The 21,864-nt window shown below is 41.4% G+C and overlaps 2 protein-coding genes across 5 annotated transcripts in view; one reads left to right on the forward strand and one right to left on the reverse strand.

Moving 5' to 3' along the window:
- The window catches only part of LOC105203196 (all trans-polyprenyl-diphosphate synthase PDSS2), a 49,561-nt gene extending 27,909 nt beyond the window's left edge, over nucleotides 1–21,652 (reverse strand). The window contains exon 1 of one of the 4 annotated variants that reach the window (XM_026138920.2): nucleotides 20,738–21,652. The gene's annotated coding sequence lies outside the window, so the exon portion shown is untranslated. The remainder of the gene's footprint in view (nucleotides 1–20,737) is intronic. The other 3 variants (XM_039454267.1, XM_039454266.1, XM_039454265.1) reach the window with 3 other exon arrangements.
- LOC113004250 (proteoglycan 4-like) lies at nucleotides 17,095–18,183 on the forward strand. Its single transcript, XM_026137076.2, has one exon. The coding sequence runs from the start codon at nucleotides 17,095–17,097 to the stop codon at nucleotides 18,181–18,183; it is 1,089 nt and encodes a 362-aa protein (XP_025992861.2).
- Nucleotides 21,653–21,864: the final 212 nt, after the last annotated feature.

Here is a 21,864-nt window from a genome sequence, read left to right on the forward strand (position 1 = left end):
ACGGCAGTTATATGACTGTTATAAGTTATTGTGTTGTAATATCAACAATTCAATTTTATATAACTACAATATTACTAGAATGTAAAAATTCGTTATATAACGTGACACACACAAGTTATATAACTATTATTTACTGTGTTTGCTGGGCTGCTACAACGGCGGATGCGACGGACCCTGCTACAACGGCGGATGCGACGGATCCCACTACAACGGCAGATGCGACAGACCCTGCTCTAAGGGGAAGAGGTACTGGAAGCCATGAGTAAACGGCTAGACAAGAGACGCAACCCACCAATTCACGCTGATATAGTGGCACGATGGGATGACGTTCTAAAAGAAGGTCTACCCAAAGAAGATCGTAAAAGTCTGTATGAAAAATATCTTACACCAAAAAATTGTGTGCAATACGAACCTCCCATCCTTAATAAAGAAGTAAAGGCATCCTTATCGGAACCCATTATCACCAGAGATAAACGCATTGCAAATAAACAAAAAAGGTGTCAGTTTGTTTAACGGCATTGGGACCAATTCTTTTTAAACTATCTATAAATAAAACGATCGATCTGGAAGAAATAATCAGAACGCTAAGCGACGTTATCCGTATTCTGGTAGATCTACAACGGGATACAACACTTACTAGACGGCTCATCCTGATGTCTAACTAAACCCTACTCTGAAAGAAACGTTGACGGCGACTAAACCAGGGGAATGGCTGTTCGGAAATGACTTAACAGAGACGCTGAAAACAGTAAAATCTTTAGAGAAGTCATCTAAAAATTTGAAAGCAGTCATAAAAGCTTCATCAACAGCCGCTAAAACACCAAAAAACCTAAAGGCCCCCCCGCTCTGTCAGAAGAATCCACAAAAAGTGACGGGGGGATTTCGCAGATCATATGTCCCTACAGCGAGGAGGAGGAGCCCCAGTCGTCACATAAATCACAGCCGACACAGGAGACACCGTTAATGTTAACGGCAAGTATTTTAGCAGGTCGTCTAAGAATGTTCTTACCAAATCTGGAAAAATCTTTTCACGGACAAAATCGTCCTTGAATAGATTGAGGGATATACAATCCCCTTTTTTACCCAACCAGTTCAAACATTTGAACCGGTCGAACCAGGCTAGTCAAAAAAGGAGAAAACACAAATGGCGGAACAAATACAGGAATTGCCGAAAAAAGGAGCAATTCAACCAGGCAAAAAACGGGAAGATCAATTTCTTTCTGATATCTTCCTTACCACCAAACCTGACGGTTCCAATCGATTCATCCTGAAAAAATTAAATAAATCTGAAAAAATTAAATAAATTTATTAAGACAGAACACTTCAAATTGGAAGACATACGGACAGGCTGCGATCTCATTCAGCCGAACTGGTTTATGGCAACAATAGATTTAAAAGACGCATACTACCTTATTCCAATAGCAGATTCATACAAAAAGTTTTTAAGATTCACTTTCGACAATCATATATACGAGTTTAATTGCTTGCCCTTTGGATTAAACACTGCACCGTATGTCTTTACTAAATTGATGAAACCAGTAATAACATCGTTACGAGAGCGAGGATTTATATCGGTCACTTATTTAGATGATATACTTCTATTGGGAGAAACCAAAGAAAGATGCACAGAAGTGTGCGAGAAACTTGTTTTCTATTAGAAAAACTAGGGTTTATTTAAATAAAGACAAGAATCAATTAAAGCCAAGTAAAAAACTAAAATTTCTACATTTTATCTTAAATTCGAACGAGATAAAGTTAGAATTGCCCAAAGAAAAACGGGAAATAATTCTCAACTTATTGAAAAAATTTAAAATAGGCTCGAACTATAAAATTCGTGAAATTGCTTCCTTGATAGGCACTCTCCGTTCATGTTGGCAAGTAAATACGGTTGGGCACACGTAAAAGATCTCAAACGCGAAAACATTTTTGGCGCTAAAAAATAACGAAGATAATTTTGAAGCATTCATGAAATTAACTTACAGAGTAAAAGATGATCTTAAATGGTGGGAAGAAAACATTGCATATGTTTTCAATCCCATATTGAGTCCGAGATTTGTCGCGGAAATTTTCTTGGATGCTTCTCAATCAGGCTGGGGCGCTAGCTATAAGAACGAAAGAGCTCACAGATTTTGGAACGCAGAAGAGCGTCAATCATATTAATAACCTTGAGTTACAAGCAGCATTTTTTGGCTTGAAATGCTTCGTTAAAAAATTTAAAAATTGTAAGATCCTACTTCGGATCGATAATATCACTGTCATTTCTTATATCAATAAAATAGAGGGTATACAAATTAAAAATCTAAGTAAAATAGCGAAAGAAATTTGTTCTTGGTGCGAACGCCGTAATATTTGGATCTTTGCATCGTATATATTTGATCGGAAGACAACGTTGTCGCTGACAAAGAGTCAAGACGTTTAGAGACAGAAATCGAATACAGCCTCTCACAGGAGGCCTTTGAACAACTATGTAAAGCGTTCGGCAAACCGAATATTTACTTTGCTAGTAGAGTTAACAATAAATGCTCGAAATATATCTCTTGGAGACAAGACCCAGGTTCTATTGCCATAGACGCTTTCATCATAGATTGGAGTAACAACCTGTTTTACGCTTTTCCGCCATTTGCACTAATTCCAAAAGTTCTCAAAAAAATTATTAATGATAATGCCAAAGGAATTTTAGTAGTTCCAAACTGGCTATCTCAAGCCTGGTTTCCTCGGTCTATGCAAATGAATCTAAATCCATCATATTTAAACCCAAGCTCAGTCTCTTACTATCTTCTAACAGAGACCCTCACCCACTATGGTCCCAACTTTTTCTGGTGAGCGGAATCTCATCAAGCAGGCATACGCACTAAGAAATATGACACCAGAAACACTCAACATTTGTATTGCTTCCTTAAGCGCGTTGTCATTACGTCAGTACGACTCAGCACTGAAGAAATGGTGGATATTTTGCTACCAGACAGAAACACCTGTTTTATCCTGCTACAATACCAGATGTCCTACGTTTCCTCACTAGTGAGTTTCAAAACGGAGTCGCCTACGGATCCATCAACTCCTTGAGATCGGCAATAGCATTAATCCTAGAACCACATATAGGAGAAGATGCTTCAATTAGACAATTCTGCAAAGATGCTTCAAACTCCGGCCAGCACAGCCCAAGTATAATACAACTTGGGACCCAAAACTGTTCTTCAACTAATCGCACAATGGTATCCGAACAAAAAAATTTCTATAGAATTATTATCAGAGAAAGTGGCGGTATTACTAGCATTAATAATGGATCATAGGATACAAACTTTGACAGCTATAAATATCCAAAACATTGAAAAAAAAATAACCAAATAGAAATCAAAATCCCTGCACAACTCCAGACATCTGACCCCAAAAAACTTCAACCAAACCTCATTGTACCTTTTTTCTCACACGACCCAACTATCTGCGTAGCAGAAAACATAAAAAACCTTTTTATCTCAAGAATGAAGCCATACAAAGCAATCACAAGTCAGTCGCTGAGTCGATGGATAAAAAACGTACTCCAAAAAAGCGGGATAGACACGTCAATATTCACTGCATACAGCACACGTCACGCATCTACCTCCGGAGTCAAAAGAAAAGGCATAAACATCGATTTAATACAAAGCACCGCAGGTTGGACTTCATCTTCCAAAACCTTCGCAAAGTTCTATGATCGCAGGATCAAGGAGGATCCTAGTTCTTTTGCAAAAGCAGTTTTAAAAACACAGTAAAAGTTGTAATATATATAAATATATAAATAAAATTAACAGTTATATAGATAATAATAACAGTACCACACAGTTCAACACCTCTAATTGCCGTATTTTTAAACATTTACATGGTGATTTGAGGAGGAGGCGCGGAATACAATTGATCGATTAAACAAACTTACCTTAAGTGAAGTTCTATCGCAATTGTAAGAAGCGTCTCCTCCGAAAGATCAGTCCCACCCTACTAAATTACTCTCTCAAAGATTCTCCTTTCGAATAACCCTAACACACGGCAATTTCTTTGAAAAAATGAAGATGGAAGACCGATTTAGGTAGTCCGGGAAACATAGAGCGGTAAGTAGTTAAAAAACTTACTGCAAACCTTGTGGCGCCACGGCGTAAAAGAAAGGTACTACATGATGATCTTTCGGAGGAGACGCTTCATACAATTGCGATAGAACTTCACTTAAAGCGATGCTGGAGATACCGACTGAACACTATTATTTTTAATTTCAGTAAATTTTTTATTGAATTCACAGAATGATAAATCCTTCTCTACAATTAAAGTATTGACAAAAACATAATACGTTGGCTACAATTTGACACGAAAAACGGAAAAAAGTTGCAAAACTATGTGCTTCTGTAGTAGTCTCGTGACAATGTATATTGTGTATAAAAGTTCTAGACTTTGTACCTACAAAATAACCATCCAGCATACTGTGAATTACACGTAAGATTGTTAGTGTGCTTTCAAAACGATCCTAGAAGCTTTAGTATAAAAGATATTTCCAATCAAAAATATCGTGTTTATGTGTGCGTGCAGAATCGATGTAAGAATCGGTGAAGAGTGAGACTGAGTGAAACAGAGCACTAGTTTAGTTCTTCGATGTTGCATTACAGGCGCTAAAGTCAAAAGAACAAGGAAAGATGAGTGCGTTTGACAAAGAGCGCTAGCCTATTCCCCTTACTCTTTGCTTCACGCGCGACCCACAGTTCGTAGAAGAAAAATCTGCAGCAATCTGAAGTACCGACGTCGAGTGAGTTTCACCGTCAGTCCAGTATCGCCTTAAGGTAAGTTCGTTTAATCAATCAATTATCAAAAACGAGTTGTTTCCGAAATGATACACATTAAAGAACAAAGGAATAGCATTAAACTCGTAAAAGATACAGAATTAATTAGATAAAGCATTCCTTAATATCGTCAAAAAGCTTTTAGGATAGGAGCAATAAACTTTCATAACTATAAATAAATTTTTTTATATGTCAATTACATACTCGTAAATATACCTATAATACGACAACGAAATAGATATTTGAAACTTTAGTCCTATAAATCTCATCACGGAAAGTGATGCTGAAATCGTCTGTATACGCGGATCAACAAATTTTTTTATTAAAAACACGAATTAAAAAATTTTTACAGAATAAAAGTATAATACAGATAATAACGAAGTGCGATACTAACAATTTGATATAAAAAACAAAAAAAAATTATAAAAATATAGTTATGTTATTCAACATTTGCCATGCATAGAAATTTGAGACTTTGTACGTATAAAATAAGCATGGTTTGCACTCAAAATTACAACAAAAAACAAAACTGTGCTTTTTGAATATGCTTAGAAGCTTTAGTATCAGAGAAATTTCGTTTTGGAAATTTCATGTGTAAATTGGCGTGTGGAAGCAGTTTAAATAGTAAAAGAGCAGTAATTGTGTAACATAGTAACTGAGAGATTTTGCATTAGATAGCGCTAAAGTCAAAGAACAAAGACATATTAGTGTGTTTGACAAGGAGCACTAGCCTATTCCCCTTACTCTTCTCCTCGCGCATGACTCGCGAATGGCTCGACTTTCAATCGAAGAAAAATCTGCAGTATCGATATCGAATGAGTTTTACTGTATCTCCAGCACCGCCTTAACTAAGGAAAATAAAACGTATGACGCGCTCTAAGTAAGTTAGAACTATTCCGTCCAAATTTTAAAGTCCATAATATTTAACGTTCATTAAGCTGATGTAGCACAAACAAATAAAACGCAAATAGAAATTTGTTGTCTTTTTTTGTTGCTAATTTGTTGCTCGATTCAGGATTTTGTTGCTCCAATCAATTCGGAAAAAATAGTGGCTATGCTGACTTAAGTTTAAAGCTAGCACGGCCATTTAAAAAAAAAATTTTTACACTACAGATTCTTCTTCTACTAATTTTTTGCTAATTAGTTGCTAAATTCCCAACTTTGTTTCACTCCTTGAAAAATGAACCCAGTTGTTAGCACAATACAATAAAATTGATAATTAATGAGATATCTTGATTAATTATGATTCCCCGAATTTGTAGCTCGCAATTTTCAACAAATCCGATTTTGTTGCTTCACCCTTGACCTTGCACTTAAGCAACAAAATTGGATTTGTTGAAAATTGCGAGCAACAAAATCGGGAAGACGTAATCAGTCAAGATATCTTACGATTTTGCATGTTTGCAGTGTTGTGCTGACATAGAGCGGTGGTTTTTAAAGACTCGAGGGTGAAGCAACAAAATCGGATTTGTTGAAAATTGCTAGCAACAAATTCGGAAAATTGTAATCAATCGAGATATCTCATTAATTATCAAATTTATTGTATTATGCTAACGTACGACTGTTTGGAGTCATTTTTCAGGGGTTGGGGATGGAGCAATAAAGTTGAGTAACTAATTGAGTAACTAATTAGCAACAAATTAATTTTATTTATTTTTTTATTTTTTTAATGGCTGTACTATCTTTAATCTTAAGTCAGCACAGCCACTATTTTCTCCGAATTAGCTGAGGCAATAAAATCCGAAATTGAGCAACAGATTAGCAACAAAAAAGCAAAAAATTTCTATTCGTGTTTCATTCGATTGTGCTGCATTGGTTATGTCAGCTTAATATATATATATATATATATATATATATATATATATATTGTTGTGCCCGTTCGGCCAAGCTTGAGAAGCTAGCCAAAGGAAGATTTATCGATCGGACAGAAGAAGCGCGACCGGCGTTTTGTTGTTTTGGTTCTGTTCTGGACACGTAGCTGTCAAGCGACATTTGGATAATTCCGCTTCCAGTAAATTGTACATAATTACTTAATTAAAGTCAGTGTTCTTTTGTACAAAAGAGAGAGTGTAGTTATTTCGTACTGTGTGCTCGCGGGAGTGTTTTTGTGTGTTCGCTCGTCGGGCATAACAATATATATATATATATATATATATATATATATATATATATATAGAAGATAGTATTAAGATACGGCTAAAGCATGCTTCTGATAGATGGAAAATTAACTTAAAAAAGGACAGAACGAACAAAATTAGAATAAGATTCTTATTTTGAAAAAAGTGTAGGCTTTGTTTAGAAATGACTGAGAAAATTCGATACAAAAAGAAAAATGTTGTAAACACTCGTCAATTATATCAAAGAGTTATAGATATACGAGATACTTGGAAAGAAATACAACAGTAAATGCAAGTTAATAATAAGATAAAAATTAATATATGAAAATGGTATATATTTTAATGAAAATAGTATAGAATTCGAAAACATAAAAATTAAAAATATTCCTGTAATTAATTAATATTTTGATGAATCTGAAATTAATGATTGCTTGAATGAAAGATTCAATAATGAAAAAAGACTATTTAATAATTTATTATGATTCTATAGTTAAAATTGCAGAAATTCTGTAAATGAAATTGTAGATAATTCTGCAATTAAAATCCTAGATAATTCTGTAAATAAAATCGCGGATAATTTTGTAATTGAAATTGCACCTCAAAATAATGTCAGAGAAAGTTTGCCTTTTCTATTAAGACATTGGGCTACTGTGCAACATAGTGTTTCTCAAGCTGTCCTTAATAATCTTTTAAAAATCCTTTACTATTTTCATCCAGAATTACCATTAAATAAGGTGAATATTTCTATTAATAAACAAGTAAGATCATGAAAGTTACAGATGAGATTTAAATAAATAAAACTTGATTTTTAATTGAAATTCTTATTATTGTAGGAAAGCTCTATCATTTTATCCAGAAAATCATTGCTAATAATTTTATAATGCTATACATATTCATTAAATAACATATTTATTGCTATTTATAAATGTATATACATATTAGTAACTGTTTTATTTTCTTTTATCCCAATTAGTAACCTATGTCCCGATTAGTGACTGCGATTGCAATATGACTACTTCAAGCAAAGTATCATATTGCAATCCCAAGTACTTAAAGGTTAAAGTGAATAAATTTGCGACTTTTATGCAAAAATTTATCTGAGCATGAGACAAATGCAATTCTTGATAAGAAAAAGTAATTTTGTAAAAGTATCATAACGAAAATATAGTGCATCTTAAATTTGTCAATTATTTTTCAATCCGAACTGTGAAATCATTTACTGTGTGGACTTTTTAACGTTGGAGAGCCGCAAAACAAGCTAATATTTAAATAAACTAAAATTTAACAATAACATAAGATTATTTCTTGAAGCAAATAAAAAAACCACATTATATTTTAAATTATTTTATATAGTCGGTCGTTATTTTGAAACGTATGTTTTTTGGTACATCCAAAGAAAAGATTCTTCGAGTCAAAGAAAATTTGTTTGTATGAAACAAATTTGTGCATTGCTATACGGTCAAATAAAAGTTTCTTCGATGTAAAAAAATTTCTTGGTTATTTCTTTTTATTAGAATCAAAGAAATAATTTGGCAGAGCAACGAAAATTTTTTTTTTAATGAAAGAAATATATTTTTAAATGAAAAACAAGTAAATTAATTCTTATGATTCCATCAGTATTTCTTTGAATTAAAAAGTTATTTATTTCAATTAAATAAATAATTTCAACAAATAATTTATTTACCTTAGTAGAAGCTAATAACGTTATTTCTTGAAATCAAATAAATTTTTATTTTTCTCAAAAGTATTTTCACTTCAACTTGAAAAAATATGTTTAAGGAAAAGATTTCTTGACTTTAATAATTTTTCTCTCGGTGTACGTATTAGTGGTCATCACAATTATTTTATTTTTAACTAGCTATGTAATACATTTGCATTTACTGTTAACCTTTTCTACGTCCAAATAATATAAGTGGTCACTTTTATCACTATTTCTGATAAAATATGTAATTTAAATACACACATTAATTGACGCAAGTGCGTCATGAATTTCGCGTATCTTATAAGCCAACGGCCGTTACATACATGACATGCACTTCAATGACAACGCGCTCACATTTAATATGCTTAAATTAGTAAAATAAAATTAAAAAATGGATAAAAATGCATATAAACATGTACTACTTTGAAATTAGAACATTAAAAAGTTAATCCTGACAATACGTATTGCAAAATTTTCTTGCAAATCTAATAAATATATGTGCCTAGTCATTAACTAGGACATGGTTACTAATTGAGACATTCACCTTAGTCGCACTTTATTAAAAATAAATTTATTTGTGCCAAGCCGACAATTAGAAAAGGGAGAATTATGTTACATAGGCTCATTACAGTCATTAAAACAATTTGTTTCTAGATGTACACTATTACAGTTACAAAAAAACGAAATAAATGTTAGTTTTAATATAGGTGGACTTTCTCTTTTTAAAAGTAGCAATACTCAGTTATGGCCTATTTTAAGTTTAGTAAAAAATTGTTCAAAAGGAAAACCTTTTGCTATTGCTATTTATCGTGCTAGTTCTAAACCTTCACCACTTGATATTTTCTTAGATTTCATAAACGAATTGTTTCAATTACTTCATGAAAGATTTTTATTTAAAAATAGATAGATATATACTGTAAAGGTCCATAGTTTTATTTGTGACGCTCCAGCTATAGCTTACATAAAATGTACGAAATCACATGGCGGTTATTCAGCTTGTATTAAATGTATAGTAATTGGAGACTATGTTAAAAATAGAATTATCTATAAAAGTACTGTAGCTCCAAAAAGGACAGATCTAGATTTTCAGTTATGTAATGATAAAGATCATCATATAGGTATTCCTCTTCTTTCAAAACTTTCAATTGGTTTAGTAACAAAATTCCCAATTGATTTCGTGCATACCGTATGTTTAGGCGTAACGAAAAAGCTTCTGAATATGTGGGTAGGTGGTAATTTAAATATTCGTTTACTTGGTCGATTAGTAAATCTTTTATCTGAGAAATTAGTTTTTTATAGAAAATTTATTCCTATTGAGTTTAATAGAAAATCTCGAAGTAGCTGAGCTTGCACGCTGGAAAGCTACAGAATTTAGAAAAATTTTTTTTTTATTTGGGTCCCTTATCACTAAAAGGCATTTTATACTTATTGCATTTTATGAAAATTTTTATTTTATTTTATTGTGGCATTATTTTATTATGCTCTAAGAAACACAATAAATTAGGTATTCAGTTAGCTGATGAGCAAATATGTTTATCGAACATTGCGAAAGCATTTACGGCACTCAGTTTCTTATTTATAACGTTCATATATTGTGTTATTTAAGTAACGATGTTGAAAAATTTGGACCTTTAGATAATTTTTCAGCATTCCCGTTTAAAAATTATTTGAATACTCTTAAACATTTAATTAGATTTTCTCATAAACTATTACAAGTTTTTAGACGTTTAAAAGAAATTGATACTTTCAATCAAAATATTTCACATCACGAAGATCAAGATACTATTGTTAGAATATAATTCAAGGCTATCTTCTGTTAATGACCTCTATACATATAAAATGTTTAAAAAAATAAAATTAAAAAGTTTTATTTTTTATGTGTGGAAATATCGTAATGCAGATTGCTATTGTTATACAAAAAGCAAAAAAGTAATCCAAATTCATAATATTTTATTCAGATGCGATAATAATATCTTGTATTTCTATAGAAAACAATTTTTATCATATTATTCATATTAGATGTATCCTTTTAATTTGGAGGTTATAAATATATTTCGTGTAAAAAATTTATCCCGTGAATTTGTGACAATTCTTTTGAAAAATATCGCAAAATGAGTACCTCTTTCAGAGAAAATAATTTTTGGATTTTTTACTTAATTCATCAAATTAATTGAATAAATTTTATACATATTTATTATATAATGTATGTATGTATGTACACAATGTATGTAGACAAACACACATTATAAAATTGTAATTAAATCATTAAATGTAATTACTTAATATTTGAAAAATATGAAAACAATTTTTGATATTTAAATACTATTGGTTATTTCATAAACGTTAAATTAGTCCGAAAAGAATTCATTCAATTTGATACATATATAAAAGTAATAAAAATAATTGTTAGATTTCTTTTCCTTTAATTCATATATACTTAGACACGCATATATTATTTTAAAAACTTAATATTCAGGTTTTCTGCAAATATTTTAATTTATTTAGTATTTCGTATATCTATTAAAAAATGATAAAAATTATATTTTTATGTCATGTTATGTTTTATACTTCTACTTTCAATCTGTGTTTATTTCTGTTTTATATGAATAGCTAAAGATTATATTAAAATAAAAAATATATTTTAAAACAATAAAATTATTTACTGGCGTATTACTTTTGGTTTGTATATACATAACCCTTTTCATTAAAATAATTATTTTATGAAAAACTAAACCGCATCTTATTAAAAATATTCTTTACAGAGTACTTAACACGGGTACTAAAATGGTAAAATTATAAAGGTAATTTAATATACACAGTAAGATTTCAAATTTTTATAAGTTGTTTTTTGATATGTACATGAAAACATAAATTACTCTTGTTTTATCATTTTATCATTTTTGATAATATAGTATTGTAACGAAACGCCCCTCCACCTAGCGCGCACTGCCACTCCGCTCCGTCCACCCGAGCAAAACACCGGCAGAACGCCACGTGCGCGCACAGGGCTAACCTATCGTTGCGATCACGCAGCAGCACGCGCGCCGCCCGTGGCGTTCGGCAACGCTCCCACTCCGGGCCAGCCGACCGAACGCACGGATTGGTCCGCCCAACCGTGCGTTCGGATATATAAGCCGGCAGTGGGAACGCCGAGATCAGATCTTCCCGGTCCGCCGAATCCGACAGGTCGAGTATCCTCGACCGCACTCCGACTCCCAAGAGGACGAGAATACTCGCCTCATCCTGACTCCCCTCGACGAGCATCCTCGTCGTTCCGGCTAGCCGAGTATCCTCGGCTAATCCTGTCATACCGAATACCGTACACCACCAATCACGGCGAGCATCCTCGCCGTAGCCGAGTATCCTCGGCTAATCCTGTCCTACCGAACACCGTACACAGCCAATCACGGCGAGCATCCTCGCCGTGCTCCGTAGCCGAGTATCCTCGGCGAATCACCGCCCACGACGAGCATCCTCGTCGAGTCCGCAGGCTGGGTATCCCTAGCCAATCCCATCCGTCCTCTCCCTCAGGGAAGAGTCTCTCGTAACCTAAAGCCTCGTCAGGGCATCCGCGTCCTGACGAGAACTTCGCCTCTTTTTGCACGAGGCGGCTCGGGCGAGACGCGGAATCGTCGCCGACGCTCCAATCCCGCGTTCCGCGACTCCCCGACCACCCCGGACACCGTGTCCGTTTAAAAACACCGCGTTTAGTTAAGTTCTTATTATGTATCTTTTGTAAGTAGATTTATTACGTGTCGCTTTACCATTTCACCCGTGTTATTACGGACATCACAATTTGATTCTTTTAGTATAAATGTAATCCCGGCTCTCGCTTAACGTTTTCATTAAGCAAGCGCGTCGTCGTCCGTGCACCGTCACCCAAACTAGCGATTCCGACAGCTCAACGGCGATTGGCCGCCGCGACTAGCGCGAGCCAATCGCGTCCCCGCTTAGGCTAGGTCCACTCGCCACGAGGCGCTAGACTCAATAAGCCATAAGGCTATGTGTAAATATTGCAGCTAAATAAAGATCTCCTATGTTTGTCAGCTAAATACCGAGTGCGATTATTATACCGAACCCGACCAATCCGGCGAGCTCATCCGCAACCGTATCCTGACACCTACCCGAACCGCACGAAAACCACCAGCGTTACATGGCGCCCGAACAGGGACCGTTTTGAAACAGATGATCGCACCCGGAGATAAATGCCTCTCGCCGAGTGGACCGAACAGCTACCGCGAGACCAGCTCGAGTTGTTAGCTCAAACGTATCAAATAGAGACAACCGGTACACTTGACGAGTTACGATACCGCGTAACCCGTCACTTCCTTACGATGACCAATCCGAACCAGTCCGCTGGCGCACCCGCGCCGGAAACCGCGAGCCCGTCCCCACCGGTCACCGGAAGCGAGTCCCACTCGCATAGTAAGATTATGAATCAAATACGCAAATGGGGTTGCCACTTCGACGGTCGCGACCCTCTGTCATTCCTAGAGCGCGTAACAGAACTGCAGGAAGAATACCAATACACCGACAACCAGATGAAGGCCGGACTTCCAGAGTTATTAAAGGGGGATGCTCTGGCATGGTACCGAAATGAGCGAGAATCCTGGGAAACGTGGACCGACTTCACCAGCGCCCTACGACGGCATTACCTACCGCGACGGTATCAAGCTAAACTGATGCGCGAAATACAAGAACGCCGACAACAACCCAACGAAGCTTACGCCAAGTACGCGACCGCCCTGCTTACGATGATGCGGCGCGCCGGGGGTTTTACCCAGGCAGAAAAGGTAGACCGCCTGTACGAAAACCTGCGGGCAGAGTACAAATTGTACGTACGCATGAACGACGCTACGGACCTCGCCGACCTGGCCGACCAAGCCGCCGAATTTGAAGATATCTCCAGAGCCCGGGAGAGCGAGACCCGTGCCGAGAGGAGGAAAGTCAACACCGCTACACCCGCCGACACCCCGCCCTACGACCGCGCAACCGCCTGCTGGCGCTGTAAACAGCGCGGACACAGCCGTTTCGAATGCAGGAGACCCGCACGCAAATTTTGCTCGCAGTGCGGGAAGGACGGCGTTCTCACGAAGGACTGTCATCCTCGGGCGGGAAACGCCGCAACGGCCGGGGACGCAACCACTCCTCGGCCCGAGTCCACATAAAGTACACACCACGACCCCATATACCGGTCCGCCTGGGACAACACCGGATTTCCGCTTTACTGGACACCGGGGCCGAAGTATCCATCATCAACCGACAGGTCGCCGGGTACGCCAAAGAGATGCGGATATGGCCGCAGGAACAGGAGGAGGCAATCCACCTAGCCGACGGCACCACTGCCACCACGCCAGGCCGCGTCAAACTCCGCCTCCGAATCGCCGGCCGTCAACTCGAACACACCTTCCAGATCCTTCCATCCTTAGACAGCCCGATGCTCATAGGAACCGACCTGTGGGCCCGACTACAGATCGCTATACCCCCGCCACCTCTCCAGCTCCGAAAAACGCCACCCGCGGCGTACTCAGTAACCCCGGGCATGGTAAAACGAACCGCACAAGAGGAGCGGGAGCTCCAAGCCTTCCTGGCCATGGAGTTGGCCAAGTTCGAGGAGGTACGAGGACCGACCGACCAGGCCAGCCACCAGATCCGGCTGAAAACAGACGTGCCGATCAAACAACGGTACCGACCGCGCAACCCGGCGATGCAAAGCATCATCGATGAAGAGGTCCGCAAAATGGAAGAAGCCGGTATTATCGAGCCATCAACCAGCGCATGGAGCTCCCCGGTGGTTATAGTGCGGAAAAAGGACGGGAAACACCGTTTTTGTATTGACTTTCGGAAGGTAAACGAAGTCACCGAGCGGGATGCGTACCCGCTACCGCAAATCCCCGCCACACTAGACAAGCTGCGCGGGGGCCGATACCTCACTACGCTCGACCTACAGCAAGGTTATTGGCAGATTCCGCTCACGCCCGATAGCCGGCCAATCACCGCCTTCACCGTTCCGGGCCGGGGCCTAATGCAGTTCACCGTCATGCCTTTCGGACTGCATTCGGCTCCGGCGACGTTCCAACGTTTGCTCGACCGAATACTGGGCCCCGAATTGGAACCTCACGTGTTCGTCTATCTAGACGACATTATCGTGACCAGCGCAACGTTCTCCGACCATCTACGGCACCTGCGGGAAGTTTTTCGGCGACTTCGCCAAGCTAAGCTCCGGTTAAATCCGGAAAAATGCCAGTTCTGTCTCAACGAACTTAAATACCTGGGCCACATCGTGGACGGCCAGGGGATCCGCACCGACCCCGACAAGGTTCGCGCCGTCGCACAGTGGCCAACCCCGACAAACGTACGACAAATCCGACAGTTCGTGGGACTCGCGTCATGGTACCGCCGCTTCACACCTAGCTTTTCCGAGACCGCCGCGCCACTCACCCGCCTCACGCGAAAGAACGCCCGATGGACGTGGGGACCCGACGAGGAGGCCGCTTTTCGCGAGCTCAAGCGCGCGCTAACCTCCGCACCCACCCTCGCGTGCCCCGATTTCTCGCGCCGGTTCGTCCTCCAGACCGACGCCAGCACGTACGGTCTTGGCGCCGTCCTCTCGCAGCATTTTGACGAGGGGGAGCGCGTCATCGCATACGCCAGCCGGTCGCTCAACGGCGCGGAGAAGAACTACAGTGCCACCGAGCTCGAGTGCCTGGCCGTGGTGTGGGGCATCCGGCATATGCGCGGTTACCTGGAGGGATATGAGTTTACGGTCATCACTGACCACCAGGCCCTCCAGTGGCTGCGCCGCCTGGATTCTCCCACCGGCCGACTCGGCCGATGGGCGCTCGAGCTCCAGCAGTACACGTTCGACGTCCGGTACCGCGCGGGAAAGCTGAACCGGGTCGCCGACGCACTATCCAGGTTACCGGCCGTGTGCAGTAACCAAGCACACCCCGCGTGCCCATGGTACCGCCGCCAGCTCCTCCGCGTACGGGACCGACCGGGGGATTTTGCGGACTACGAGGTCCGACAGGGTCGATTATACCGCCGTATACTCCATTCGACCAACTTTAAAGACGAACCCGCCGAGACGCAGTGGAAGCGATGCGTACCTCGCAACGAAAGAGGGGCCGTGCTGGCACGGGTGCACGACCACCCTGCCGCCGGTCACCTCGGCATCGCCAAAACTATTGCCCGAGCCGCGGAACGTTACTACTGGCCGGGAATGTTCTCCGATATCGCGCGTCACGTACGGGCGTGCGCCAATTGCCAGGCGCACAAGACTGCCCAGGTCCGACCGGCCGGACTGATGCACGCAACCCACGTGGAAGCGCCTTGGGAACAGGTCACCACCGATCTGGTAGGACCCCTCCCACGGTCCACCAACGGAGCCGCCTGGCTGCTGGTCTTGCAAGACCGCTTCACCAAGTGGGTGGAGCTGGTGCCGTTGCGGCGAGCCACCGCCACCGCCATCGCCCAGAACATCACGGACCGCGTCGTCTACCGCCACGGTTGCCCCGCGATCCTAATCTCCGACAACGGGACACAATTCGTGGCGGGGCACGTGCGCGAACGGCTACGCGACCTGGGCATTCGCCACCGGACGGCTCCAGTACACGCTCCTCACTGCAACCCCGTCGAGCGGACCAATAAGACGGTAAAAACAATGATCGCACAATTCGTCGGCCGGGATCACCGCCGCTGGGATCAGCACATCCCGGCGCTGCAATTTGCATATAATACCGCCGTCCACGACGCCACCGGCTACACGCCCGCCTATCTGAACTGCGGGCGGGAGCTCGAGACGCCACCACGGGACACTGACGGGAGACCCGCACCGACGGCCGCTCCAGCCACCAACCAGCGACGACTCCAGGAGGCCTACGAGGTAGTCCGAACAAACCTCGCCCGAGCCTTCCACCGCCAAGAACGATATTATAATTTAAGGAGACGGGCATGGAAACCCGCCATAGGGGACCTAGTCTGGAAGAAGGACCATCCCCTCTCGAACAAGGGCAAATCCTTCAATTCAAAGTTGGCGCCCAAGTACATCGGACCATTGGAGGTCCGAAAAATCCATTCTCCAGTCGTCGTCGATCTGCGGGACAAGCGCGGTAAGTGGCATCGTCACATACATGTGCAGGACCTTAAGCCGGGTCATCGGCACGAACAGACCCGAGGGACAGACAACGCAGAGACGGACCGTGAGGAAGCAGACGACGCGGAAGCAGACGACGCGACCGCAGACGACACGGAGATGGACGCCATGACAGACGACGGCGGGACCGACAAATCCGGAGCAGACGACGCCGACGATGATGCTGCGGGAACAGACGACGAACCGGCCAGCAGCGGGGCTCGTGCCGATCACGCCCGGACGGCGTGACTACCGGAAGGGAAGGAGCTACCTCCCCCAATCCAGCCCGGTATATAAGGGGGACCACCGCAACCAGGAACCTGCAGAAAGACCGAATCCACCATGGAAGCAATTCTGGACGCACTACTAGACGTACCGAGCAACGACGCCGAGTTCGACGGGCTCTGGAAGAGAATGATGGAGACGACACCGAGCGCACCAGGACTGTTCCCGTCGCCCCCTCAGCGGCCGACCGGACCGAGCGCCGATGAGAACACCGCCACGGCAGCAGACCGGCCCACGTCCATCAACTCGCCCCTCGTCACGACCGACTCACCGGCACCGGCTAAGCCATCTCGTGCCAAACCGGTCCTGGCCATTCGTGCACCGTCCCAAGGATTGATACGGGAAGCAAAGCCGGCGAAGCGTCTTACGGCCCGGCCGGCCCCGAAGAGACCACCACCGGTCATTGGCGTACGGATCCAACGATCCTCCGCAGCCAATGCGAAAAAATGGGCTGCACTCATGGCCGAGCCGTCCCTGCTGAGCAACGGCAGCCAGCATCGCGGCAACCCGCAGCAACCCGCGCCACCCAGACGGCGACCCGCACCGGCAGAGCAACGGAAGAAGACGTTGGTCGCCCTCTTCGGCGACCCGTTGTCAGACCTGGAGGAGGAGTCCGCGAGCAGGACACCAGCTGCCACGTCCCGCGAACCTTCACCACTGCCCGCGGCCAAGCCAGGGCAACCGGTACGACCAAGGACGGCCGACCCACAGGCCCACGCCATCACCAAGGCGTCGCGGAAAATCGCCGATCCCGCACTACCGCCCAGGGTTAGGAGCACCGAAGCGAAGGGCACCAGCGGCCCAGCGCCATGCGGCAACGCCACCGAAGCACCGACAAGGGATACGACCACCAAGTTCCCCGCCGGCGCCCCACCCGACAACGTGACGCAGGGAACCGCGACCACCGCAACCGCACCGAACAACGACGGAAAGACTCCGACACCGGCACAGCCGACCCGCAGAACCGGCAACCGCCCTGACCGACCGCCTATGCCCGTGCGCGTGACGGAGGATTTAACGGTGTACGTACCGTATTACGCGGCCACGGTATCGCGAGTGTACAAAGTTCGCCTCGCCAACCGCCGTTTCACGCTCCGGTTTAGTCGGGATGGCCAGTGCCACTACGTGCGGGAATTCCCGGCGTAGTGGCCAAAGTTCGCCACTCAGAAGCGAAAGGGGAGATGGTTTGTAACGAAACGCCCCTCCACCTAGCGCGCACTGCCACTCCGCTCCGTCCACCCGAGCAAAACACCGGCAGAACGCCACGTGCGCGCACAGGGCTAACCTATCGTTGCGATCACGCAGCAGCACGCGCGCCGCCCGTGGCGTTCGGCAACGCTCCCACTCCGGGCCAGCCGACCGAACGCACGGATTGGTCCGCCCAACCGTGCGTTCGGATATATAAGCCGGCAGTGGGAACGCCGAGATCAGATCTTCCCGGTCCGCCGAATCCGACAGGTCGAGTATCCTCGACCGCACTCCGACTCCCAAGAGGACGAGAATACTCGCCTCATCCTGACTCCCCTCGACGAGCATCCTCGTCGTTCCGGCTAGCCGAGTATCCTCGGCTAATCCTGTCATACCGAATACCGTACACCACCAATCACGGCGAGCATCCTCGCCGTAGCCGAGTATCCTCGGCTAATCCTGTCCTACCGAACACCGTACACAGCCAATCACGGCGAGCATCCTCGCCGTGCTCCGTAGCCGAGTATCCTCGGCGAATCACCGCCCACGACGAGCATCCTCGTCGAGTCCGCAGGCTGGGTATCCCTAGCCAATCCCATCCGTCCTCTCCCTCAGGGAAGAGTCTCTCGTAACCTAAAGCCTCGTCAGGGCATCCGCGTCCTGACGAGAACTTCGCCTCTTTTTGCACGAGGCGGCTCGGGCGAGACGCGGAATCGTCGCCGACGCTCCAATCCCGCGTTCCGCGACTCCCCGACCACCCCGGACACCGTGTCCGTTTAAAAACACCGCGTTTAGTTAAGTTCTTATTATGTATCTTTTGTAAGTAGATTTATTACGTGTCGCTTTACCATTTCACCCGTGTTATTACGGACATCACAATTTGATTCTTTTAGTATAAATGTAATCCCGGCTCTCGCTTAACGTTTTCATTAAGCAAGCGCGTCGTCGTCCGTGCACCGTCACCCAAACTAGCGATTCCGACAGCTCAACGGCGATTGGCCGCCGCGACTAGCGCGAGCCAATCGCGTCCCCGCTTAGGCTAGGTCCACTCGCCACGAGGCGCTAGACTCAATAAGCCATAAGGCTATGTGTAAATATTGCAGCTAAATAAAGATCTCCTATGTTTGTCAGCTAAATACCGAGTGCGATTATTATACCGAACCCGACCAATCCGGCGAGCTCATCCGCAACCGTATCCTGACACCTACCCGAACCGCACGAAAACCACCAGCGTTACAGTATATAGATTTAACAATATTATAAATAAATATTCTAAATAAATAAAGATTATAAATAAAGAAGTTTTAATATGCTTGGAAAAATATAACTTGAAAATTCCCATATTAATTTATAAACAAAAATACTAAGCACTATTCCGTTTTTTCAATTATTTAAATAAAACCAAATACTATTTTATTTAAAAAATTAAATATTATTTTTAAAGGTATCTTCGGGAGCACACGTTAACATTATAAGAAAAAGCAGACAAGACTTCAAATTGTTATTAAGACATCAACTTGCTATTTAAAGTAAAAAAAAAAATATCTCAATTATTATAATATGCTTTTAAATAATCACAATAAAGGAGTACTTATATTAAAAGCAAAAAAAAAATACAGAGAAATAAAAACCAATCACTAGTTGCAGAATGGATATCAACGCAGCTTTTGTTTGATGCTACTTTCCTTCTTTGTACATTTCGTTTCTACATGTATCATGAATGCTCTCTTATCGTAATTATTTAATATTAATTATGTTGTAACTATCAAGAGGTCGCCTCGTGTAATAAGTTGTTGCAATTTGACGTCATTCTGACGTCTAAACGACAAATAACTATTGTAGTTTATTGTTATCTAACGTCATATACTGGTCTTATTTTGCCGTCAGAAAATGACGTTCAGTGGCTGTAACATATTGACGGTATTTTCGGGTTTCTCACGACAAATTTAAATGATGTTCATTGGTCATTTTATGATCAAAATTTGTCGTCGCTTTTACATTATTTTGCTACTTGAGATATGATGTAAAGTATGCGTCAATTTCAGTTTCTTTACAGTTTTTTGGTTAAAGGGACTCAATTTTAATTTAATTTTAAATGATTCAATTTTTAATTTCAATTAATTATTTTCGAAACACATAAATTTCAATTTATCAACTTTTTTCCCCAAGTTAAAAATTTAATTGGATAAAAAAAAATTGTAAAAGAAAAAAATACATTCCCTCATAACAACAATGTTTTTTTGTTATTATATATAATGTCAATTTACAAATAAAATATTAAATTTCTTTAATAATCTACATTATAATTATTTTAATTATAATTTAACTTTCTCTTAAATCTTACAAATTTCTAATTTGATATAAATTTCAAAATTTCAAATTAATTTTTAATTTAATAATAAGTTAATTTAATCTTAACATAATTCTAAATTGAGTCAGATTCTTGTTCATGTAACTGATTTAATTTTATAAAATTATACTTTAATTTAATTAAATAAACGTATTGACTTACCTAATTTAACAAAGATCCTTGATGGGGCAGGCAAATCGTCCGCGACACGGCACAGCTGGCTGTTTAATGCGCACTAAATGCGCGTCGTAGCGTGACGCACGAGAGCGTCAAGAGCTCATCGCGCTTAACGGTAGTGTCCACCGTCTTCCCACCGCTTCCACCCTTTTTTTAAATTTCTCCGTCAGTCTCCATGCTCCATATAGAAGGGTACTTTTAACTATTGCTTTATGTATATTTTCTCTTCTGTGATATTTCTTTACTCCAAAGTAAAGTACGCTGTTAAGGCATCCTATAACTTTCTTTGCTTTAACTATTCTGTTTTGTATTTTTTTTCCGTCTGTACCTGTGTTATCAAATGTGATCCCCCAGGTACTCGTAGTTCTGACTACGAGCATGATATTTTTTATCCGTCCTCCAGATCTAAATTGTTCTGTTCCTCTTCCACGCAGAGATACTTGGTCTTGCCCAAGTTAACCGTTAGGCCCTAACTTGTATACGCCTCTATAAGCTTCCTCATCATATATTGCACATCTTCTACATAATTTGCTATGACTACTTAATCATCGGCAAATTATAATGTATAAATGCATCCCTCGCTAAGTTCTATGCCCATACTTTGTACTTTCCTTTTCCAGTTTTCTAATGCTGCTGTGTATCTTAATTTGAATAAATTAATGTCATAAGTATGCTAATAAATTTATATAAATTTTGCATGACATTTTCTATATCTTGGTGACGTTATTATTATTATAAACATGATAAAATATAATATGTTTAAAATATTATAAAAATAATGTTAACATATTATAAATAGTAATTTTACCAAAGAAGCATGCTTTTACGATTTGCTGAAATTGTTATATTTCTTATATTAATCCTTCACATAATATTGGTATTATTTTTTAACATATTTATTTTATGTTAAATTAACAAAAATTTAGACTATTTGGAACATTTGAAATGTGTTAAAGAAAGATGTCATGAAAAAACCTGTTTTTATTTTGTTTAGGAATGTAAAATAAACATTATTTCTTAATATTTTTGATGCGAGAAATCCGTTGGTGCTAATTAAAATTACGTTACATGATGGAAACATAAAAATTATAATACGTTAAATCGAGAAAACG

The sequence above is a fragment of the Solenopsis invicta genome, chromosome 10, assembly GCF_016802725.1.
Source record: "Solenopsis invicta isolate M01_SB chromosome 10, UNIL_Sinv_3.0, whole genome shotgun sequence".
Lineage (NCBI taxonomy): Eukaryota > Metazoa > Arthropoda > Insecta > Hymenoptera > Formicidae > Solenopsis > Solenopsis invicta.